The 26,433-nt window shown below is 42.6% G+C and overlaps 1 protein-coding gene across 1 annotated transcript; it reads left to right on the top strand.

Annotated features, from left to right (window-relative positions):
• On the top strand, positions 1-25,658 carry hs3st1l2 (heparan sulfate (glucosamine) 3-O-sulfotransferase 1-like 2). Its single transcript, XM_068720899.1, has 3 exons — positions 1-310; positions 20,844-21,262; positions 24,187-25,658. Exons 2-3 carry the CDS (start codon positions 21,002-21,004, stop codon positions 24,850-24,852), a joined length of 927 nt encoding a protein of 308 aa, XP_068577000.1. The 5' UTR covers positions 1-310; positions 20,844-21,001; the 3' UTR covers positions 24,853-25,658.
• Positions 25,659-26,433: the final 775 nt, after the last annotated feature.

Genomic DNA, 26,433 nt, shown 5'->3' with positions numbered 1-26,433 from the left:
TCGGCAGCACAAAGCAGAGTCGCTCTCTTACCAGTTTGCACACTCACACACTCCTCACACACACACACACACACACACACACACACACACACACACACACACACACACACACACACACACACACACACTCTCTCTCTCTCTCTCTCTCTCTCTCTCTCTCTCTCACACACACACACACACACACACACACACACGCTCAGACTCGACACACGCCTCCTCAGCAACGCCGGGGAGCCGAAGCAAAACTGACGAGAATAAGGCAGGAAGGGGGAGAGAAAATAAAGACACATTTTGGGAAAACATCCATCAGGTAAGACGTCTTTTATCAATCTCTACTATTCACTCTCTGCTTATCTTCTTTATGATAACTACAATGTGCATGCGTCAGGTAGACAACAGTGTGAAGTCCCTCTTCATGCTGAGCAGGGTGACTGAGTTAACCTCACCTACCCTCACTCTCTGCAAGCTTCTGCCCTCTCTTCTCTCTTTGGAGGCTTCTATGTTTCACCTGACCTCAGTTTAGAGTTCAGTATAGAAGAAGAAGAAGAAGAAGAAGAAGAAGAAGAAGAGTCGCTCGTGGTGCTTTAAAGTCACAAATGCTGTGACATGTGAGGAAAGAATGGGGAAAATGTTGAGGTTCATTCATCTGTGCAGATGAAGTTTCCCTTTTTTGTGCGAGTGCGTCCAAGCGTGCGCTGCATGGGTTCATACGAGATCAGAGACGGAGTGAGACGCACGAGGGAAGTGAAAGCAGAAGTAAAATGCTGGAGGAGGAAGTTTTTAAATCTAACAAAAGAGTGTCTCAAAGAACGCTTTCGTAGAGTCGCGAGGGCTCCTGCTCATCGTTGTGGATGACTTGGTTTAATGCTGACAAAAGCAATGGTTCCTTTACGTTTGGTGACGACAGGAATCAGAATAAATGACCTTTGCACCTGATAAAAACACCGGTTTTAAAAAGGTGAAAGATTGGTTTGTATGGAAGTGAATACATATTATAGTTTAATGAATAAATCTTGTGATTTGCTTTTTGCTGTTTGACTTTAAGTGCCTTTATTGATGATAATTTACAGTAAAAACTTGTCGTAAAAACACTTTCTATGACATCCATTTCTATAATGCATTATAAACAAACTTATAATGCATTATTATCTGCTTATTGCGTTGGTTTGTTATAGTTATAAGCACTCATGAATATGCATAAATGCTTTCTAACACACATTATAACATCGTAATACTTCATAACTGCTGGCCAATAATTGACATTTGTAGATCTATAGTGTAATAAAGTTTAAAGTGTTATAATTCCAATATTTGTAACAAATTATAATATTTTATAATCCATGTTACTGTTACTCTAAGTCGTTTTAAATGAAAAAGGCATCATTAAATCTCTGCAAGAACACACAGTAGGTAAAATACATTTTTACTCAACAACATGATGTGTTGTGATTATTGTTGTCAGCATTATGGATATGTATGTGATTTAAGCAGATTATAATTTATTATATACTTTTTTTTTTTTGGTAGTATGATGTCTGTACGTCAAAAACCGAGACGGTCCTCCCCAAGAAAAATGACGGCACCAGTTGTGTTATCTTAATGCCCCCAAACAATTCAAGTAACAGACCAACAACATATTATGACGTTTCATTTGAAGGACTTTTTGCAAAGACCAACATCAAAATAAGGCTTGGATTAAGTGGTGTTCTCCTTGACATTCTGTTTCAACGTCAAAAAATATCAAATTAAGCTCACACGTCTAGAGCGTGATTTTTGGACAAACTTTGCACACATGACAGCTAAAAGGAGGCGGTATTCCACCACCAGCACCACTCATCATGACACTCCCACATGAGTCTGAACCATGAAGAAGACACTACCTGCTCTGGAGCGTCTGAAGAGCATAAACAGACTGTACAGACAACCGGAGCTGATCCAGGGTCAGAGAGGCTGCGACGGGGCAGACGTGTTGTGTTTTTGTGTTTTTGACCTTCGCTGTGTTTATAAATATGAGCAGAGGAGGAGGAGGAGGACAGAGAGGGAGAAGAGATGAATGGAGTCATTGTCTGGTCTGTGTGTGTGTGTGTGTGTGTGTGTGTGTGTGTGTGTGTGTGTGCTGAATGTGTGTGTGTGTGTGTGTGTGGGGGGGGGTTCGTGTGTCTCAAAACAAACTGCAGTCAGTGTCATGTGAGAGGTTGATGTTACACCAAGATGTGGCGCGTCTGCTGAACAAAGAGATCACGTTAAAGAACCGTTTCATCTGTGAGCGGTTCATGTGAATCAGTGCCGTTTCACAATGTTTAATCTGGGATACTGTAACACAGAAAGACCTCAGAAACACCATCTGGTTCACAGGCACTCATGTGGTTTTTAATAAGTAGGAGAAGAGGTGGACGGTTAACGAGAACAGTGTCTGGCCAACTTTATCTGACCCACAGAAAACACGGGAACAATATCCTCACCAAACAAATAGACAAAGACAATATCGAGAGCCAAAGACGTCAACAAAAATAAAAGCAGAGACGGTCATTATGGATCCTTTTTAAATTCAACAAGGCAATTGGACATCCAAGTATTCTAAAAACTAACCCACTAAAGTTTGAATCCTTAAACCTACGTGAATCAATATTTTAGGCCACTTGGGGGCAGCAAAAACTCCTCAAAAATACTGACGGCTGGGTCGATGGCCCTCAGCATCGGAAATCGACCCACGGAGGCCCCTTTTTAGCATCTGTGTGCGACGCACTGGTCTTTTAACTGACTCCAACGTCATCCCTCTCGCTGCATTAGTGCAGGGTAAGAACATGTGACATAATATAAAGTGCGTGGGCAGGCGTGGTGGTGAATGTGTCAAACAAAAACAGGACACTTTGTCACGCGACTCATTTGTTATCAGCTAGTGCCGTGAGTCATTCTTAAGTAAAGTCAACGTCATCCACGCTCTTTTCCTAAACCAAACTAAGTGGTTTGTTTGCCTCAATCTAGCTTCCTGTAGAGACGGAAGTTTATTTTGAAAGGACAGTAAAGAGCATGTATTGACACAATGTCCCAACACATTAAAAAGTAACAGAAGGGTACGTAGTGCGTCGACCGAGCGGCGATATTCAACGAGCTGGGAGTGAGAATGTGTTGGTGTGAAACTACTCCTGACAAAAACAACAGATTTAAAAAATATATTGAATTGTGAATTGAGCGCACAAAGAAAAAAAAAAAGGCCTTAAGAAAGTGTGTGTAAGTCTGTTTTGACCTCCTCCAACTCCTGAGGGAAACATCTGTCTCTTTAGCTGCTAAATGCTTTAGCTCCTCTATATTCACTTCACGACTTTGAGCGTTTCTACCAAAAACTGTAAAGTTGTGGGTCGGGAAAACCAAAACAATGCGCTAAAGTTGCTGTAACGCTCTGTGGAGCTGAGGGAAACTGCAAAGTCAGCAGTAAGTCTCTGTGGGTCCATCACTGCAAACAACTACTTTTACACACAGGTAGTCTTTTATTCAATTTACCAAGACTTTTAGACCGGACATTCTTGCTTCCGTATAGATGAATCCTTTTTTTCACGTCAAAAATAAATAGTGCAGTTTGACATCACTGTTAGGTGTGGCAACACAACTGTAACAAACTTAAACTTTGACTTGTTTTCAAATTACTCCAATGAAAGAAATTCAAGAAACAGCCCTTTAAGTGTCTCTTGAGAGAAAACCGAACAAAAGGCCTCATACATGCATGTATTAATTATACCAAATATAACTTGTGAACTTGAGTTATGTCACACTTCAGAAGAGTTAAAGTGCACCACAAAGACCAAAACAGAAGAGGATCACAAACCAACGAAGCAATTAAAACCACAGACGGTAAACAAGCCAATCAATACCAAAGTGATTAGAACATAAAACACTGTCGATAAAATGCAGACAAGCAAAGCCGCGGCGATAAAACAGTTCACCTTAAACCGATTTCAATGCTTTTCATGGTTCTTTTTTTTCTTTTTTTCTCCAAACTGTTTCCTATTTACCTCAGAATTCAATCAGTTTAATTTCCCCCAAAAAACTGATTACGATTATGCACTTAGGAAGCTTCGCTGCCGGAGCTTCACAGCTTCAAATCCTTGTTTAGACACAATCCTAATTGTGCAGAAAGCCGGCACCCCGGGGCCACACGGAGGGGAGGAACAGTAGGGCTGTCAGAAAAAGACAGTGGGGAGGAGCAGCACATGGAGACGTTGAGGGATGGAGAATTAGGGACAAATTGGGCAAAGTTTGATGGAAACGTGGCGAGACGGAGTGAGCGAGGGCAATTTAGATCAGAAGCAAAATGGATTTATTTTGGAGAAAATTAGGAAGATGGGACAATTTGAGAGGGAGATAAGAGGCTGAGAGCTACATTGACAAAGACATCGTGTCAAACCTAGGGGTGGAGATTTGACGTGTGTGTGTGTGTGTGTGTGTGTGTGTGTGTGTGTGTGTGTGTGTGTGTGTGTGTGTGTGTGTGTGAAGGGGTCTCTGCCACCTTAGTAGCAGAGTACATTATGGCTGTTTGGGCACATTAAGGGGCATTAGCTGGAGGAGCCTCCCTGAATAATGCATGGCCTTTATTTATGAGCAGAGTGCATACGTCCTCTGAAGCGCAGTGAACCGAGGTGTACACACACACACACACACACACACACACACACACACACACACACACACACACACACACACACACACACACACACACACAAGTCTTCCTTTTCAGTCACTTATACTCACTTTCAAAATCACAAAATTTGGCGAACTGGCAACGTACGTATGCTTATATTTGTTTGAGAAAGTATGACTGTGTGTGTGTGTGTGTGTGTGTGTGTGTGTGTGTGTGTGTGTGTGTGTGTGTGTATATATGTGTATATATATATATATATATGTGTGAGCAGCTGAGTGTGTGAGTAACAATATCTTTAATACACCACCAAATTCCTCCATGCCAACCTAAAAATGAAGCTGTACACGGTTGTGTGCTCGCCGCTGAACGGTCCTCAGGTCTAACAGAGCAGCCAATGAGCCCATTAACGTCTCACACACTAACACACACACACACACACACACACACACACACACACACACACACACACACACACACACACACACACACACACACACGCAGTGCACTTACACTTATATTCAGATGACTTCCGACAATCAAAAACTTTTAAGTGACATTTTTACGATTGGCTCTCCTCAGAGTTTTTTCACGGCGTGCTGAATTTTCCAGCAGTTTTGTTCCTAAGTGATCATTTGACGTCTACTCTCACGGAAATTACTGCCGGCATGAAAGGGAGAGTCACGTCATCAGCTGGGGACTGTTTTTAACCATGTAAAGGTGATTAGAGGATTCTCATACTTTTATATGAATGACAGATTCATGTGAGGTAACTTTAGATCTACTTTTTGTTCAACCAAATGGACAAATATCAACTTTGTTTTTAGTTCACACTACTTAAATATTTCACTAACTATCTAAAATAATAGGGGTTTGATGTTCCGATTAATTGTTGCAAATAATTTACATAACGGCCAACTATTTTCACACTAAAAATGTTCTACCTTCTGCAGCTACTGATTTAGATTTCATAACAGTGTGATTTTACAGCACAATCCACTTGAACTGAACAATATGCTGAGTTTCCTCAAGTTTCTACTGTATCTTTCGTCGTCACTTGTGTAAAAAAAGTTGCATTTCATTATCGTAAACCACAACGACACAAGCTGTGAAAAATATTGTTAGTTAACTGAATAAATAAATAGAAACAATATGCTTCAGTTTCTTTAGATATAATAAATCTGGGCCTTTCCATCAGCTCTTATGACAACGATCCACAGAACTCGAGTGCAGCTTCACTGAGACCTTGAGAAGATGGTTTCTCTCAGCATCTAAAGTTTCGATCTTCTGCAGGTTGATTTTCATATTGTACCTGCGCCTGAACTGAAACAAAGGAATCAAGTTTTAGATGCTGAGCCTGAAACATAAAAAAACCCACCTCAGTGTGTTCCTTGAAGGTCTTTAATGGCACTCTTATTTAAGGATGTAGTGGTGCTTAAAGAGCTGGGGCTGGATGGAGGCCAATGCGCTCTGGAGGTCAGCGTTAACTGTGTTTGTAAAACCTCGGGTTCGGAGTGCATCAGCCTGGCAGGGTGAAGGTTCACTGTGACTTGGCAGACAGACAGACACACACACACACACACACACACACACACACACACACACACACACACACACGCTCCAAACGATCCGCACTTAACCAAAAAATGCAACGGTTCTTATGATATCTTACAAAAAAAGTTACTCCTTTTTTGTGCGTTTTCCTATGAAAGCCAGCAACACGCGTCAAATTCCGCTCGTGACATGCAAACAGTCTTTTCAAAATAAACTTCCGTCTTCACAGGAAACAACTTAGTTAGGTTTAGGCAACAAAACTACTTGATTAGGTTCAGGCAAAGATCATGAAATACTTACTAAGGTTTCGGCAACAAAACCACTGAGTTAGGCTGAGGAAAATGTTGTGGTTTTGGGTTAAAATACCTACGGAAGTGATGATACTCAAGTACAGAAGTTATGTGGCAAATAAATCAACGATGTAGGTAGTCACATACATAGTCACGTTAACGTCAACCACACCCTTTTCCTAAGCGGTGTTGTTGCCTGAACCTTACTTCCTGTAAAGGGGGACGTTTACTTTGAAAAGACGTTATACGCTTAACGAGTGGGAAAATGACACGCGGTCACTGAGGCGTGCAAAAGTGACGTTAGAGGGATGCGTAAAGTTTCAGAGTTTGAAGCTTATTGCCACTGAAGCTGTGGTATTTGACGCATTGCTGTGAGAATGTCTCTCTGTGAAAAGACAGAGAGACATATTTGAGAAGATACTATGGATGTTTTTTTCACGGTAAAATCTGTGAATCCAAGCTGCCGTCTTCCGTAAAGAAACAAGCTACACACTTTTGAGAGCCACCTGTAAAGCCAGCAGGTTGAGTGTTCGACTGAAAGGCATATTTTAGGTTCATCTCTTTAACCCTGAACTAGCGCTTTGAGAAAGTGTTTCCAAAACGAAAACAAACACTGTGAACGACTTCAATCACAGCAATTTTGTCAGAGAAGTTTATTGCAGATTGCAGCTCTATTAGTTACGGGATTCTGCTTTGATCCCTGGAGGGAATTTTCCTTTCACTTGCCCTCCTGCACACAGAGCTCAGAGGTCAGCTAACAGAGCGCTGAAGAGCAGCCGTCCTGCGGGTCGGCCGGGTTTCAGTGTCGAGCTCAAGGGCACAACAGCAAGATTAGATTTTCAGTCAACACACTGGGCTACAAGTTTTTACAGGCCGAGGGACGATCTTCCCACTCACTGTGAACGGGAACAGCATCAGTCCACCTGAGAGGAATGCTGATGCAGGGGAACCGAGTGAGAATACTGTGCTACATAATCTCATAATATTGGAAATGTGTACGCATGTAGAATAGCAGTTACCAGAGGTGGGACCAAGTCATTGTTTTGCATGTCGCAAGTATAAGTTTCAAGTCCAGAGTCAAGTCCCAAGTCCTAAACTTTGAATTTCAAGTTCTTAACAAGTCATGATGTGCTCTTCACCAACTGTGACGCCATTTCAAGAACAGAGTAATAATAGTAATATCATTCATATAAAATTTACAAAAATCCTGAATGCTTTGGATTTATTTGTTTAAGACAAGAATGACAGAACTTCGAAGAAAAAAAGATTTGGGGAATTAAGTGTTGACTTGGAAAACAGCTTTAGCGTTAGCTGAATCAGGAAAATGAATTTATTTGTGTCAGACTTTTTAAATAACACACTTTGTGTTTGGGGGGAAAGTAATTTCAAGTCAAAAGGCTCAAGTCCACGTGAAGTCACCAGTCACTGGTGTTGAAGTCCAAGGTCGAGTTGCAAGTCTTTTTTTATTTTGTCAACTAGCGTCTAAAGTCATCAAATCTGGGACTCGAGTCAGATGCGATCCATCCCTCTGGTAGTTGCAGGAGAAGAAAAGTTTTTCTGATGCGAACTTTATTCTATGTTCAAGCAGCAGTTTGTTTTGGTGTTTTTCGTGGTGCATTTTAACATTTCACATGCTTTTCCAAACTGGCAAAAAATTAGAATTATGGCTGAAGCACAAACTCTCTCTCTCTCTTTTAGTCGTAGCTTTTTAAGTCTCATATCCGTCAAACTCCTATAAATAGTCACAAAATCAATTAGGATCTGTTTTTCGATGGACAAATGAAACACATCCATGTGACTATGCAGCCATCAGAGCTAGTGACGCACTATTAAATATTGAGATAGCCACTTCTAGTGGGCTGGAGTAGAGGTGGAGGGGTCCAACAGTCCGAGCACTTTCTACCGCCAAACTGGTGTCCGATACTGCGTTGTGGTTTTGTTGCATAAACTTTTACGTTTGTGACGACTTTCCTAAATCGAAGTGTTTTTGTTGCCTAAACTTAGGTAAGGTAATGTCGTCCCAAAAAAAAGAAGTCATTCCGCGCGACGCCAATGAAAGCAGACAATTCACGTCCCTGGAATGAAAATCAATAGATTGAATTTCGTGACTATTTCACAGACTTCAGTGAGAATGTGTTGGACTGATAGTCTGCACGTTCCACCGCCCTGCAGCCTCCTAGTGTCCTGTCAATTAAAATCAATCAACCCAATCTCCCATATCGACCTCCTCTGTACAGTAACAACGTCATTAAACACGAATCCTGGCCCGCTCCCAAAAGTTCAGAGAAAAAAAAATATATATAATCAAAGCGAGGTCGTGGAGGGCAAACAAAAAGAGTCCAGAGGGAGGAGCAGCGCTTCACATTTGGGGGGGTGGGGGGGGTGGGGGGGGGGGGGGTGACCTTGATGGATTCCAGACAGTACGGGAGCTCAAATCACAAGCCGGGTGGCAATATGTAAGTATGTGTGTGTGTGTGTGTGTGTGTGTGTGTGTGTGTGTGTGTGTGTGTGTGTGTGTGTGTGTGTGTGTGTGGTTAGTGATGGCTCTCATTAATTCCCAGTCGCAGAGACGGCCTGAGGACTGTGTGTGTGTGTTGTGGTGTGACAGGGAGGAAGGAGGTGGTGTGTGGGGGTTAAGTACGAAGGCAATAAAGCCATTTAAGAGTCATAAAGTGCTTGGTCAATCAAAACCGCCCCCCTGCTAGGCTCCTCAGGTCCTCCGCTGTGTGGATGTGTGTGTGTGTGTGTATGTGTGTGTGTGTGTGTGTGTGTGGATGCGAGAAAAAGAGCGACAGAGTGCATGTTTTCTGTGTAGCATCGAGCATCCAACGTGTGCTATTTGTGTGTGTGCTGAGGCGGTGAGCGGGCCGGTCTGGAGGGTCAGTGGGGTACTGAGCTCAAAGAGAGAAGGAAACGGAGGAAGGAAGAAAGGATGCACCACCAGTGGAGCTCTGTGAGGGAAAAAAAAACAACTAAAAAGAAGCCACGGAGCGGATGCAGCGATTAGAGTGTAATTTGCCCGACTACACCACGATGTATTCGTGCATCTAAAATAGGTGCGCATGTGTTTGCACCTACGTCTCTGCCTGTGAGTCAGACTTTCAGTCTAGTTTGTAGCCACTGCAGGACACTTCCTGTTTCAGATACACTTTCTGCAACAGTTCAAACTGTCCAATTAAAGAATCTAAAGTGGCCTAAACTGTTCAAACGGCGCTTAATCACACTGGTCTGAAAGCTCGCCGAGGTCCTAATGATCCACAGAAACGGAAGGGAACTTTCTTCCCTCATATGAGGGAAATACATAACCCTCCATCGAACCATAGAGAGGCAGAAATAATGCTCATAGAGAGGAAAGCGAATGAGAAAAAGACAAATGGTAACAAAAACACATTGTTACCATTATGTGTTCAATAGTATCAAGCATGTTGTTCCCACTATACGTTTGTATAAATACGCACATCTTACTGTGCATGTTGCGCTGCTATTAAAGCTGGAGTGAAGCAAATGAAGCAAAATGTCAACTTCTGATTTATAAGTTGACATTTTGCTTCGTTTGCTTCATTCTGCCTGTTATATTTCAGGTCTTCGCCCCCCTGTGTTGGAATAATCAGTACAGAACTACAGCTTTAGGTCATGAGGAACATTTTAAATTCAAACCATTTCGACTGGTGTGCTTTGTAAAAGAAATCTTGACTAGAGCTGCTTTAAAAAGCCTAAAAATAGCTGCTAGCCGGGGTATCTGTCTCTCTGTGTTCACAAACATCCAATCAGACTAATCGTCCATTTTTGGCCAACAAAGCCACCGGCAGCCGCCTTGGTTTATTACCGTCGCCGTAGGGCACCTTTTGGCCGTAACACCACACCGACTGTGGCATCGTGTGCAACCACCACCAGCCTCCCTCATGCCCCGATTCTCTCTCTTCTTCCATCCCTCCTGTCAACCCATCCTCGCTTTAATAATCCTCAGTCCCTGGGCTCCACTGCCCAGGTGAGAGGGATCTAAACAGTCGTTGCCACGGTAAGCTAGCAGCAGGAGCCCAGACACACCTCTCCATGTCCCTCTCTTCATCACTCACTCCCTTTCCACTCTTCTTCCTCCCGTCCCTTTTAACACAATCACCATCAGCCCCCCCCCCCCCTTTCTCTTTCACTCTGTTTTTTGTTTTGTTGTCCTTCTGCATGTAGTGCACGTAACCCAGAAAGAACACAGTTCAGGACCCAGATAATATTTGGGCTCGCTGGCCCGTGATGATATTGACCAGACACAACTTGCCCGCCCCCATCTGTCAGCTCGCCCTCGTTCCAGACGGCCATAAGTACACAAGTATGACACTCGAGCGACACCGAATTCACCCGGAAAAAAAACAAGTCGATGGTGTCTGCTGACCTCGACTGTGCGCCAAGAGGGACGCACCCAAACCCTCCCATCCCTCACCCCCACAAATATCACACACACACACACACACACACACACACACACACACACACATATATATGTAGCCCTGCACCCCCCGAGTGTCCCGTCACTCAATGACAGTCGGGTTAAATCCACCCTGACAGGTCAGTCTCCTCTCACTGTCAGGCCAAGCTGTCACTGTGAGAGAGACCACATATGTTATGTCTGTAAGTGTGTGTGTGTGTGTGTGTGTGTGTGTGTGTGTGTGTGTGTGTGTGTGTGTGTGTGTGTGTGTGAACAAGGACGTTGGCAGGTCTGTGAATTCAGTACGGTGTGTGTGGAGCTGAAGGTGGTCATGCTTTAATGATAACCACATCAAATATAATTCGATTTTTTTTCGTCCTGTTTGTTTGTGTTTTCTTTGTTTATGTTTGTTGCCAAGAAATCCTCAAAACTGCCACTATTGCTTTACAACTTTCAGGGAACTATCGCCAGAACAGATTTTTCACAATTTTTGCTTTAATCCAGTACTCAAAAAAGCTGGATCATCATATTTATGACATAAAAAAACTTTCATATGACCAGCTATTTTATATAACTGGTTGCTAAACTCTGGTATCTGTGGACTAGTTGACAATATTGTACAAATGTTACCAAATTTATGATAATGTGATATCAACAAAATATGCTTTTACAAAAGCATATTTTTACATATATATAATATAAAAATTTGGAAGATGTTGTGACTTCGGTGGAGAAGTGTGCTCTCTGAGTTCCTTCTAGTTTTGGGAAAGTGTTTTTCATTCTATAGACTGAAGCCACGTTGTTAACTGAGATATTATTACTGTTTTTTTTGCGAGAAGAAGCGAGCAAGACAGAGAGAAGATCGAGGCAGACATGACTGACAAAAAGTGAAATGGAGAAAGAAATCATGTCCCAGACTCAGTGGATGACCAAGCATCGCCAGTCTCTCTCTCTCTCTCTCTCTCACTCTCTCTCTCTCAGACTACATGGCATGTGCTGGGCCCTGTGCCAGGTGGGCCATGTAAACACACACACACACACACACACACACACACACACACACACACACACACACACACACACACCAGACACACACCACAGACATGCTGCAGAAATAAGAGTTGGTTGTTTGCCCAGACATTGTTTGCCAAAACCCCTTCGAATTAGAGCAAAATTTACACACTCTCACGCAGCATGCTATGCTTTTCTGTTTGTCTCTCTCACACACACACACACACACACACACACACACACACACACACACACACAGATTCCCTTGATAAAACTGGATTTCCTAATCAGACGCCCCTTGAGCACTTTCTGATAAAACAACAACGGTACTGAACCCCCACTTTATCTCCTGCACACACACACACACACACACACACACACACACACACACACACACACACACACACACACTATCTGTGCTCTCCCTGCACACACTTAACACACACACACCAGAGAGAAGGAGCAGCCGCATTTTGGCGTTTGATACGGTTGACCCAGATCTTGGAGCGTGCACGGCTAAAGATGCGACGAGGAGGAGGAGGAGGAGGGGTGGAGGGTTATCTGGGTGTTGTGCATGAGTGAGTGAATAAGAAGATGAGTGGGTGAAAGGGCGGTGGGTGTGGGCCGCTTGGCTGCTTAGAGATCTTTTTTTTGCATAGAGTCTAATTTGAAAACCAGCGGGGTGCTGTTGGGTAAAAGATGGACAGACCTCAGCAAAGGTCAGAGCGAGGGAGATAAACACAGAGAGAGAGCGAGAGAGAGAGAGAGAGAGACCAATACATAAAAAGGAAATGATAAAATAACATGAGGTGAGGAGAGGCTTTCAGCAGGCGCTCAACGCCCCCCTTTTCTGTCCGCCAGCCATGTTGGAGGTATGAAGGTACTGTATTTGTAAACTGACTACATCGATGTGTGAGCTGCTTTTAGACAAACTAATCCAATTTGCACATAAACTTGGCAGCTCTTGTAGCTGAGAATCAGTGTCTTAAAAGGTTCAGTGTGTAGGATTTGGGGGATTTATTGGCAGAAATGTAATTCCAAGTGTGTTTTCTTAGTTATAATCACCTGAAAATAAGAATTTCCTTGGAATGAGTTGTTTATATCGACATACGGCGTCAGATGAGAAAACGCCTGTGTGTGTTGTTCTGGAGGGAATGAACAAACTGATTTATTTTGTCAGGACATCCTGCAAACCTAGTACATATTTGGAGGGCTTGTGGGTTCAAGAGTATCCCTGTGTGCGTAGTGTGAGTATTTCACCGGTGCACGTGATATTGTCACGACTCCCCGTGCAAACTTCTGAGAGAGAGCTAAAGAGAGAGGAAGAGGCTCTTGTCAGGACCGACCTCTGTTTTTTCACCCTCTTTATGTATTCCTCTTGACTCTGGATCTCTCTCTCTCTCTCTCAGGAAAAAAAAGATCAAATCTTCCACTCATGTGGATAACTAAGAATAACTCTCCCCAGGCTCCCGGTACCTGGCGTAGGGTGCCTCGAACTGTTCGCACAGATAGACAGAGTGCGTGGAAGAGGTGAAACTCCTTGACGTCAATGGAGACGGGTTGTTTTCACTCTCTCATCCACGTCTCGCGTTCCTTTCATCTTATCTATGAACTTTTGAAAGAGCTGGCAGCAGACGGGAGGCATTCTTGGGCTTAAAAAGACTTTTATTGTGATTGGGGAAAAAGGAGAGAACTGGTTTTGAGTATCTTTTTTCTGCACTCATATATCATCAAACAACTTAAACCACCATCCAAATCCTCGCTGATCTTTGCCCTCCATCTTCTCTGCGCTGTAACTGAGGGACGCAGGGAGAACGCCCGGGATCGGACAGATTTGGAAGCATGACTGATTCCCGTCTCTCTCTCAGATGGCTTCATCTATTTTGATTACAGACCCCCCTCCAAGCGTTGGCCATCTTCTCTCCAGGCGGGTAATGGGAACGGGATGGGAAATAGGACCAGCCTTTTATGCATTTCGGTTTTCACACTGAAAGGCAATCACGTCCGTGGATGTGATGTGTGCAGTAAACGTGCAGTAAAAGCGTGACTGGTCGAGCGGGACGCGAGAATGGTCCACGGAGACGAACAGAAAGCCGAGAGAGTGCGGCCGAGGTGGAAGCTTGCAGGTAAAGAAAAAAGACAAATGGCTGAGGAATAGAAGGTGAGACCCGGCAAATAAAAGGAAAGGCAAGGAGTGCAGAGAGTGAAAGAGAGACGGATGAGGGGGGCATGATGGAAAAAGAAAGAAAGGAAGGAGGACAGAGAGAGTTTTATCTGACTCTCACAGCCTTGGTGATATGACAGGCTTGGCAATCCAGAGCGTTTCAGCATGCCACCCCCTACCAGGGACAATCTTCCTTGCTGCCTTCCACACACACACACACACACACACACACACACACACACACACACACACACACACACACACACACACACACACACACACACACACACACACACACACACACACACACACACACACACACACACACACACACCTCCGCCCCATCCTGCGTCTCTCCGTAAAGGATAATCCTTCCACCACCCCCTCCAAATACCATCGCTCAGTAAAAAGATATTTCCAAGGGCCTGGATCGGAGGCCGTCGCATGCTGCGTGCTCACACAAAAGGCAAAGGCACTATGCCGATGACACGACACACACACACACACAAACACACACCAAAACTTAGAAGATACACGGACTTTCCCAATACGCACATGACAGCGTCTGCCTTTCTCAGATAATTACAATCCACCCTCCCCTCTTTCTCTTCTCTCCATCTCTGTCTCCTCCAGCGTGGATAGATACTTGTGTTTGTCAATATGGAGAATTCGCGCATCATTGACAATCCTGGCATTGTTGTTGTTTGTCGTCCCTATCCATGCTGCCTAATGAGAATCACATAGGAGCGATGAGCGGACTCTCAGTGACTCATGTGAGCCTCATTGAGCAGAGCTGAGAGGCTATCAAAGAGCCCACGGAGATGATAAAAAGGAGCCGACCAGCCGTTAAGTGGAGCTGGTGAAGTCGGACATTTTGTTTTGTGTCCCAAAATCCTTTACCGTCCTGAAGTGGAGCCAGTTATGACCTGTGTGCAGACGATTCAAAGTGCTGTATGAAACAATAGAAAGTAGATTCAAACATAGATACAGACAGACAAATACCAGAAATGACTCAAATGTTTCCTTTAGAATATACATTTTTTCCCCAATGAACAAAGTACATTTCAAGGAGTATTGAGTGATGGGGATGAATATATTGTTAAATCAGTGTATTGTCTTGTTTTGAGACAAATTTCAACAAAGAGTACTAACATCTGCTGTTTAAAGAACAAAGGATGGACTAAGTTAAAGCTTTTGAATCCAAGTATGTATCCGAGTGAAGTAAAGGAAGTCAGAAAGATGCTTATTAATCTTCCAGAAAAAGTTTTGAGTGCAGCAAAATTGTAGTGAATTTAGCAAATGCCACTTTTGACATGTAAACAGAGTCGGTTCTCATTTCTAAATCCAATCCTGTGTCATTTCCAATTCGTCAAAGATTAAAAGTTCCTTCCTTCACAAAATATTTCAGGATAGGAAAGGTATGCTTGTGTTTTATTTATGAGCAGCTAAGAGGCTGCTGCAGGGCATCCCCATTAGCATGGTGCCAGGGTTTGTTAGCGCATCCCCACAAACAGGGATTCAAAGGACTCACGAAGAAAGAGTCAGGAGCAGGCGGCGGAAACGGAGAACAAAAGGTGAGGGTTGAAGAGGACAAGGAAAGGTGAGAGGGAGGGTGGGAGGAGGTGGAGGAGGGGGAAGAGAGGAAGGTCATGAGGCGAGTTGGAAGCGACGCGGTTTGACAGCAGGGGAATATTCCAGCTTACAGGAGTCACAAGGGACTCACGCTGCCACTTAACACAGGGCATGTGTCTCGCTGTGCACCACACACACACACACACACACACACACACACACACACACACACACACACACACACACACACACACACACACACACACACACACACACCCCAAAAGATTTCCCTCTTTGTCTCAGATACACTGAACCGAGGTGTACACACACACACACACACACACACACACACACACACACACACACACACACACACACACACACACACACACACACACACACACACACACACACACACACACACACACACACACACCACAACGTGATTGGCACCAGCCCACAGTTTGCCACTTCACATCAAAATGATGAGTGCAGATGCTCTGAATCTGCCGTTTTTTCTGCTCGCTGCCAGCAGCGAATGTACATGAGGCAGAGTTCATATATATATATATATATATATATATATAGAGGAAATGTAATACATGGTCGAATTCACAGAAATGTTCAAATGACATAAGTGACTTATGGATATATCAGTACAGTATCATGGCAGGTCGTGAAATAGTCACAAAATGCAATCTATTGACGAAAGTAGTTGCGTTGGAAAGTGAATTAGGAGCCTTATTTTCAGTTCACACACAAATAAATGCATCGTGTTGAAAATGTCTTGGCTTGTCCGACACTAGGAAAATGTACGTGTTAAAGTGTATTTGCAAAACACATGCAGTATACCAATCTAATTTCTATGAGACACGAAAAAAAACATTTCAATAAACAGCCTGGTGTTTCTGCTGCAGTTTGTAGTCATATTGTACAAAAACGACAATCAAAAATCCTTTTCAAACATAAAAAACATCAAAATGATATCGTTTCTAATGCCAACTGTGCAAATTCACAAATCCTAATCCAGCTAGCTTGCACAAAACCACAAACACATTTCCGATCAGAGCTTGTCCCAAAAACACAACATGCGCTCATCAGTCGTACAGGTTTCAATGGAAGTGAATGAGACAAGAAGCACATTTAGTCTGAGGAAAACATCCACGGAGAATCAGTCGAGTCTGCAGCTGCGAGCCAGACCAAATCAGTGAACTACGTCGAGCAGCTTAGATGATGACAAGGAGCCGCATATGGAATTTTAATTCAGCGCTGTATTTGGTTTGAGGGTCTTCCGGTAATTTTGGTCTTCACTTGGAGCCTTTCCAGACCGCGGTGAATGATGACTGTGTGAGGAGAGCACCATTGTGGTCGATGTCTTGAAATATTTTGGAAGTATCTGTCAGTGGCTTAAAAGTCTGTAAGATGTAGTTTTTTTTGTTTTTAAGTTGAACGACTGTATTGTTTCAACTCTCTTTTTGACGAACTGTAACTCATTTTTCGAGGGACGGCAATGTCAGGTCATTTATCAAAACAAACGTCATGATTATGTTTAGTTTTCATATCACCTTTGGGGAAAAACGTCTCATCAAATGCAGCCACTAAATTATCAACAATATGTTTGCAGTAAAAGGTCAAAGGGGATGAAATAACTTTCAGCTTTTTTCATTATAAAATACAGGAAGCTGGCTTTGATTTTATAGATATTAAATCAAAAAATATTACGACCTTCAAAACAGACAAAAAGAAGGAACCATTTAATCTTCCTCTGGAATAATCTTGTGTCATGGAAATGTCCATGGATTTGCACTTAAATTGATCTCACACACGTTTCCCACATCAACTGGTCTCAGAAAATATTTGAATAAATCGGCAGAAGCTTGTCCTCACTGCTAACTGCAACACTGTAGTGAACAGACGCCACACCCATGACACCATACATCAACAGACCACACACTCCTTTGCATCGAAACCGCCATCCACACTCAACGAGGGATGGCAAAGGTTGCAACGTCGATGACGACAATGTCGCCAAGCCAGGGGATAGCACAGAAGGTCGGGGGTGCACCGACGCTCCCTGAAGGCGCAATTAGCGCTCCACTGCAGGAACAACGCTAGACCGGGTTCTTCCTCTGAACCAGAACATTGTTACACTAATTAATAACTCAGTCGCATCAGGGCAGCTTCAAGACAACAACAACAACAACAACAAAAGGAAAATCAGGACAACAAGAGGAAGGGTTTAACAACGGTGTGCTGTGTGGAAATTTAACTTTTTATCACTGTTAAAAGTTACATCTGCAAGCTATTTGATTTAAACATTTTCATGTCGGTGGTGTATTGTCTAATCGAACTGCCCTCACACTGACAAGAAAAAAGAAAACAAATAGCTAAAATGCAGTTTAATAACTTTAATAATAATAATAATAATAATAATAATTTAAACTGCATTTTTTTTTCAGTCCTTAAAAATCAAAAACGTCTTTCTAAAAACAACAAAGCCAACGTACACATCTTTCTCCCTCCAAAGCAGCTTTAATAGACCAGAATGCAATGCAGCAATAGTGTTAGCTAACAAGTGAAACCAGATATAAACCAACTATGTACGGCTTTAGATGTATGCTAACTCCCAATGGATGGATTTTTTCGACCTATGAGGAATTTTGTAGCTGTCGGAAATTTGCGGTATTTTGGAAAAAATTTTACCCACTTGGCTGCTCATAAATACGGCCCAAAGTACACGACGCGCACGCGGAAAAATGGAAACTTTTACCTTTTCTTGCCTGGAAAAAGTCCCTCTCCTGATCTTAATATGGTTTCATCACCTGGAGACCTTTCTGACATCATGAAAGGGAAAACACAGGTGTAAATAATGACATTAACGATGCACCACTACACACCTGCAGCCATCTGTGATTAGTGATTAGTTACACCTGTGATGGGAACCTGTGTGTGACGAGTCAAAAATGTAAACGTCTAGACCTTCAGCTGAGCGCAACAAGCTCACACGGTAACCGATCACCTCAGAGCTGAGGAAAGCCATTTTGACGAATGGAAATCACAATGCAAATTACTACATCGACGTTATCGGAATGAATGTTTACATTCACATAAAAATGCTCCCGCTACATACAGAGACGAGAGCAAGCAAACATGTCACTGCATCATGAAAAATGAAAAAAAAACATGATAAATCAGACAAAAACTTCACACATTGAACATAAAATGCTCTCGTATGTTTATGGGAAGTGTTTAATAAAACACTGAGCTCAGTCAAAGGCCTTGAACGTGCGCTTCAATCTTTATTCATCATCTGTTATGTGGACAGAGCCAGGCTAGCTGTTTCCACCCGTTTCCAGTCTTTGCGCTAAGCTAAGCTAAGCTAAGCTAACTGTCTCCTGGCCCCAGATTCGGGAATGATATCGATTCTCGTCTGACTCTTGGCAAGAAAGCCAACAAGAGCGCTCCCCAAAATCCTGAACTGTGGATGGCGTTTCTGTGGGATTCTTCAGCCCTCACTGCAGTGCTGTTTATTATGCCCTGCTGACCTGTAGAGGTAGTGTGGACAACGCTGTCTTTAGTTGTCACTCTAAGCTCACTCAGAAACAACAGCTCTCTTTTCATCAAACCCTTTTTTTTTTTTGCACAATAATGTTCATTAAAACACATTCACCGCAGGGAGCTGTGGAGAACAAGTGTGCCTTCTGCTCTGTGGTTGGGCAGCTGATCCGTTCTGTTCGAACACATGGTGGTCTAAGTGCCTTGCTCAAGGGCAAGTGTCTCACTCTTCACTGTCTCTGTATGGTATATATATTTGAACGCGTGTGCCCTAAAACAAGGCCGGCCACAGGTTTGTTTTATTACATTTGAGGCTCAGCTGAGCTTGGATGAAGGAGGATCAGTTAAATGCATGTCAAAAAATTTGGGTTTTTTTCTAAACTAAACATTTTGAAAACCTCCCCAAATACAGATTAAACCAAACTGCATGAGACATATTGCGGCGTTCAGACAATCACTGAAACTCTACTTCTATACTGTAAAAACTGGTTCAGCTGAACTCAGAGGGGTGCCAGTGCTCCTTGGGGACGCCCTAAACCTCACAGCAGCATTCATTTTCAATGCATCGCCTCTTCTCTTCTTCTCTCCGTGCTTTAGATGTAGATTAATATTTCAATATCTTCTGGCCATAATCACGTCACAGCGTGATATATTCTGGGCTGAAACGGCTCAGAGTGGGACTTTGTAAAATGGCACATCATGTGCAGAGCCATCTCGTGCCTCCCCCGGCCCGAAGGAAACATTTCACATTTCTATTCTTTCTGTGCAGAAGGTGCGGCAATTTGATTTGGTCGGGACACACCTGTTTCTGCAAAGCTGTGCATTTTTTAGGAGATCTGTTTGTGAATTTCTATCTTTCACTTGCAGAAAAGTGTTTTGAAAATTTCAGAAGACTAGCATGTTGTCATGCGGTGGCAGGACTTCATTGCATATTGTATTGTTTAAATTTAAATGAGCATATAGAAGATGTTCATATTTCAACCCATTATTCATACAAAACTAGTTTTATGAGTATGTAGTTGTATTTTAGATGTATCTGAATCTTTTTCAGTTCTACTGGAGTACTCTGGCAAAACATAATTATATTCCACTTGTTTCGTGGATAAATAAGCCAAGTCAAGCCTTGTTAAAATGTTTTCTGTGAGATGGAACAAGTAGCCAAACAGTTTTAGGGAATCAAAAAAGTGCTCACAGATTACATATGATTTTTCATTTGTTTTCTTCTTCGTTTTTAGAACCCAAGAAGATTAGCAACTGCTATTGCAGATGCTAATGAGGAGCCAATCAAATCAACAAATACACAAACGCTTGACTATAATAGTTCTAGACAGAACTATATTACAGAACATATTCATTTCCTTCTTTGTTGTTTCCTCGTTTTAAGAACTGCAGTTTTAAAATGTCGTAAAATGTACTAATGTGTTGCAATAAACTTGATTAAAAAAGTCACGATCTCAGTCAAACCCTTAGTTATTCTTTGAATCATAAATCTGTGATCCACATTTGATTTACTTTGAAGAGGACTGACTATTCCTTGTTTATCAGCAGCATTTATCTTTTTCTACTTTGTATTTAAAAGAAGAAAGTGGTGCAGTGAGACAGCATGAGTGGACGATAACCTTTTTTTTTTTTCTTGTCTCATAGGTTGTCCAATTGAAGCGCTTCCTCCTGAGGCCCCCTGCTGACTGATAACAAGCCCGACTCATTCACAGCTTCATGAGTGTGTGCACATAACCTCCACTCCACCTCTGTGTGTGTGTGTGTGTGTGTGTGTGTGTGTGTGTGTGTGTGTGTGTGGCACCATGCTGTGGACAGTGATACTAGCGCTGCTGGTGCTTCTGCTGCTGCAGACTCAGCTGTCTGTGTGCTTGAGGGAATTACGCAGCGGGGGTTCCAGCTCCCCTGCCTACTCCTCTTCGTCATCCTCTTCCTCCTCCTCCTCTTACAATGCCACCCAGCTGCGGCTGCCCGGAGCGATTATTATTGGCGTGCGGAAAGGCGGCACCAGAGCCCTGCTGGAGATGCTTAACCTGCACCCGGACGTGGAAGTGGCGAAGGCCGAGGTAAAAGACTAATAAATGTGTAGAAGTACTCCCGTACTGTGTGTAAGTACAGTTTTACTATGTACATTTATCAACCATACAGTTACAGTACTTTACAGATTAAAGGAGCAGTGTGTAGGATTTAGTGCCATCTAGTGTTTACATTGCAGATTGCATCCAACTGATTCAGACCCCTCCGCTCACTCCTCCCTTTCCAAGTGTGTCTGAGAACTACGGTGGCCTTCAGGAGAAAGGCTATCTTTAGACTCAGTGTTAGGTTTGTCCATTCTGGGCCACTGTAGAAACATGGCGGACTCAGTTCAGAGGACCGGCTCCCTATGTAGATAGGAAGGGCTTATTCTTACGGAATACTACGATTCTCAGTTTCAGGTGATTATATACTAACTGATTAAAACATAGTTATGAATATTATATTGTATTTCTTCCAATAAATCTCCTTAAATCCTGCACACTGTTTCTTTAAGATGATAATGTACATCATCATTAGTACTTCTGAGTACTTCTTCCACCACTGAATATCACACAGATCACACTCACACATGATACAGACATGGGAAGAAATACAATCTGTAATAATAATATGAATCATGTTTCACAGCTGCAAAGGCTGTGTTTACAACCATTTCATTTTCAACCAGTTTATGTTTGTAAACTACAATTCATTGGGACACAAAATGCCAATTTTCCATCTAAAGCTCAAAACCTTCAAGTTATGGGTAAAAATAAATAGGTCTAGTACTTTACTAAAGTGGGAGAGTGGGAGAGTTTTACTCCCTTTATTTTTTTATTTTACAGTGATACTGAATTTTAGAGCTGAAACAATCAGTCGATTAATGAATTAGTCCATTGACAGAAATCTGATCACTCATTTATCGAGCAACGGTACCAAACGACTTCTTAAACGTGAGAATTTGCTGCTTTTCTTGATCTTATATGACGGTACAAAACAGTTTTAACATTATTAGTGCATTATTATCGCACTAATTTATATCAAGAGAGACTAATTTACTGTAGTTATTTAGAAAATCATTGATAGTGAAAATAATCTCTAAAGTTGCAGCATGACCGAATGTGTGTTCGCTGTAGTTATTAGTTACTTTGCTGATCATAATTTTGCATTCACTTTGAGACTCTTCAACCATTTAAAGAGAACTTAGCTGCAGTGCCATCTACAATATTAAAATGCTGCTTAATTAAAGGTTACCACATTAATAATTTACTGTTTGAAAGAGACCCTTCTACCAAACGAGTGCTTTTAGTTTTGAAACTTTGGTATATTTTTCCTCCAATACTTCCTGTGCTTTTATTTAATGTGTGACTTTCACCTCTACATGACTACTTTTCTATGATATATTGCTACAAGTACTTTAGTAAATACTACGTCTTCCACTTCTGACATTGTCACACGTGACCAAATACCACCTCAAGGAACGACGATGGGAAATAACTGCCATGAACCATTACATTTACGTCACAGAAAGTTAAACCAATGCACTGAGCATTTATTTCAAACAGATGTGGCTCAAAGAATCCAACAAGAATCCTTCTGGGTGAAGTAATTCAAACTGCATATTAAACCTCTAAATCATATTAAAGGGAAGTGAGAGCCAGCTGCAATCACACAAACATAAATTCTAAGTAAAGTCAACAAGTTTGGACATGTAAGGTTGGGTGAGCTCACATCCAGAAATTGGATTAGCTGATATGCAAGCGTGACGTACTTGAACTGATGTAATGTTCCAATAGCGATAAATCTGCATCACTGATGTACTGAATCAGGGTACTGACGTACTCTACTTATCCTCTTTTCCCCCCAATAAGCACTGATGTTTCCTACCTAGTACAAAGTAGTTTGTTATATTTTCATCCAAGCTGCCGCAACTGCACCACTTAATCTTTCTTTTAAATAAATAAATCAAGTATAGGTCAGCGTTTCCCCTATTGTCATCATCAATGCAGAGAGGCACTCATACAATGAGAACAAAGTCCGCTCAGCCTTTGTGTGGTTTGTACTTACGGTATTATGAAAGATGACGGGATCCGTCCCGAAGAAGCTGCACAGAGAGAAATCAGAGGTGAAGACGAAGATGGAAAGCTGGCGCGAAGGAGTAGATTGGTTTGGACTGGATGGGGACAAAATGAAATACGCTCAGTGACTCATAGAAACATTTCTCATCCCGACACTTTCGGTACCGTTAAGGTGAAACGCTACAGGCAAAAACATTGTTTTTAATGCATTGGTTTGAGATTTTGGGCTGTTTTGCATCCATAACATGTATTTTTTCATAATTAGTGGAAACAAAACATTAAAAAAATACACATTAAAGTGTTTATTTTACTACTTTGTCTTTGCATCTGTAGATTTCTCCTAAATTCACTTACATTCACCAAACTGTCCAGTTTCATTCCTCTCTATATTCTGAAGGTTTTTACAGATGGGTCTGTTCATATATCATTCATAGCCTAATTTATACAACAATTTATTCCTAAAAACTTGGCAAAAATGGATTGCTGTTGGCAGTATTTTATGATTAATGGAGTGATAAGAGAAATCCCAAATTCCCTCTGGGAAAATCTTTGACTCTCATATGTCAACAAAATGATACAAGAATGTTGAACCTGACTTCATCCAGTGTTCGGATTCAATCTAATTGCTGCTCTGGAGATGTATGCAATTTAGCGCATCTTTTATAAGATAATGCCTCATTTGCATATTTAAACATACGGTTTCAGGAAACCTATTATTGTCTTAATGTAAGTAAGCAACTGGGGAAGTTTCATGGTGATATGTATTAGTTTAACTTATTCCCTCATTCATCTGGGGTGTCTCTCATTAAAGACACCCCCTCATCAAGAAGTGACATTTTAGGGACATGCGCTGCTGTCCTTGTCTTCATTAACCCCACCTTCTGTCCCTCTGTCAGGTGCACTACTTCAACGTGGAGGAGCACTACCGCCGAGGCCTGGCCTGGTACCGAGCCCAGATGCCCCTCACCCTCCCTGGTCAGCTGACGGTGGAGAAGACCCCCGGCTACTTTGCGTCCCCTCAGGTCCCCGCACGCGTCTGGGAGATGAACCCCGCCGTCCGCTTGCTGCTCATCGTCCGGGACCCGGCAGAGAGGGTGGTCTCCGACTACACCCAGGTCCTCCACAACCGCCTGACCCGCCACAAGCCCTACCAGCCGCTAGAGGAGCTGCTGATCCACAAGGGCCACATTGACCCTGGTTACAAGGCGCTGCAACGGAGCCTGTATTACCAGCATCTGGCCCGCTGGCTGGAGGTCTTCCCCAGGGGGCAGATCCACGTGGTGGACGGCGACGCGCTCATTCGGGATCCCTTCCCCGAGCTGAGGAAGGCTGAGAGGTTTCTGGACCTCCAGCCCAGGATAAGCCCCGACAACTTCTACTACAACACCACCAAGGGCTTCTACTGCCTCCTGTCTGCCGGCCACGACAAGTGCCTGGACGAGTCTAAAGGAAGGCCGCATGCACCGCTCAGCACCCAGGCCTTTAAGAAGCTCTGTCGCTACTTCAGGAAGCCCAACAAGTTGTTCTTTGAAATGGTGGGGAGGTCGTTTTCCTGGTGCTGAGCCAGCGGTGAAAAGCAACTGTGGAGACGAAAACACCCGAAATAATGCCAACACATTCAGGGACACAGAGGTAGAGAGAGGACTGTGGTTTGTGTGTTTTTCTAGGTAGATGAGTGGAAACATTTTTGTCATAAACATCTCTTGTTGTTGATACCTACTCAGGTATAAATGTGGCCAACTAAAGCAGCACATACTTGTGTGTGTGTTTGTGTGTGTGTGTGTGTGTGTGTGTGTGTGTGTGTGTGTGTGTGTGTGAGTGTGAAGACGCGTGGAGAATGTTGAACATGTGGCCAACACAAACCTTTACCCCGACCATACTGGTGCCTCCTTGGATGGATAGACTCACGCGACGAGGCTACGACTAACCGTGCCAAACGCAAGATCGAGAGCGAAAACACAACTGACTGCTTGTGAGTGCTCATTTGTGGGGTGTTAAAAGATGATGTGCAGACTTTGAAGTGATGTATAGAAATAGTGGTGAAAAGATGAACTCTAATTGCATAAAAAAAGAAAAGCAAATCGAGGTTCAATGTGGACGATTTTTAAACCAACTCCCCTATTTGATGATGTTTGTGTGCTCGTAGAAATGTTTTAGTTCAGTCAGTCTGTTAACTTCGTTCTTTTGTTGTTTTACAAGATTGACTTTTAGAGAAACTTTAAGTGAAAATACTTTCTTTTTTTACTTCTTTAATTTTTTAAAAATAACCACCTTGAAAGCTTGTTTTTGGTTTCTTTTTACTTTTAATGCCAATGTAGTACTATTGCTGGTTTGTGTTTTTTTTATATAATGATGTCCTTCTAATAAATGTATTCATTCCAACAGTCTCCTGTTTGGTACCAGACTGCATTGAACTATACGGTTTAATGGGTTTAAGAACATCAAACATAAAGACACGGACTCTCTCTGAAAGCTCCCCTCTCTCAAAGTGCATGAAGACGTCAGTGCCGATCTAACATGTTCTTTACATCGACGATCAAAGGACGCCTGCGTTTCTTTTCATCGTGATGTTATTCCTGTCAAGGAATTACCTCCAGTTTCACCACCCCACTGTAACAAATCACACCTGTAAGGCCATGGTCTTTATCCAAAGCCAGAATGGATTTCTTCAGTTAATTCAGTTCATCTGGAAGGACTAGATCAGACTGACATGTCATGACGTCAGAGCAGAAAAGTTAAAATTATGGGATTAAACAATAGGTGGGCTGTTTTTAACCCAGACATTGTTTTAGTTGTATGTGAGACTCACTGGGTGTAAGGTTAAGCTCTCGTTTAAGTCTTCACAAACAGGAATAAATCTGACGGCAATCTCCGGTCCTGAAAAGTAAAGCAAATGTGGAAGTGCCTTGAACTTGCATTCTTTCTAATGGCCATCAGGGGGCAAATAGACCATAAAGCAGGGCGGGGCTACCCTGTGATTGACAGGTCGCTACCACAACGTCGTCCCGTCTGGGAGTTTTTGTCTTATGACTTGAATCCTTTCACAGTGTACTTCCAGTTCACGGAAGTTAATCGTAACATTTTGGTCGAGTAAAAAACATTTGGTTGCACTCCACCCTCTCGTGTCACTTCTGGTTCCAAAA

This window comes from Cebidichthys violaceus, unplaced genomic scaffold (genome assembly GCF_023349555.1).
Source record: "Cebidichthys violaceus isolate CVI_PGR_0920_01 unplaced genomic scaffold, fCebVio1.0.p SCAF_26, whole genome shotgun sequence".
Taxonomy (NCBI): Eukaryota; Metazoa; Chordata; class Actinopteri; order Perciformes; family Stichaeidae; genus Cebidichthys; species Cebidichthys violaceus.
The sequence above is the reverse complement of the archived record's forward strand: the minus strand, read 5'-3'. Positions and strand labels throughout refer to the sequence as shown.

What these genes read in the sequence shown, in the direction of transcription:
- hs3st1l2 (XM_068720899.1), top strand. Translation starts at nt 21,002, where the DNA reads ATGCTGTGGACAGTGATACTAGCGCTGCTGGTGCTTCTGCTGCTGCAG. An exon ending in TGGAAGTGGCGAAGGCCGAG is followed by an intron (nt 21,263 to 24,186) that starts GTAAAAGACTAA and finishes TCCCTCTGTCAG; the next exon opens with GTGCACTACTTCAACGTGGA.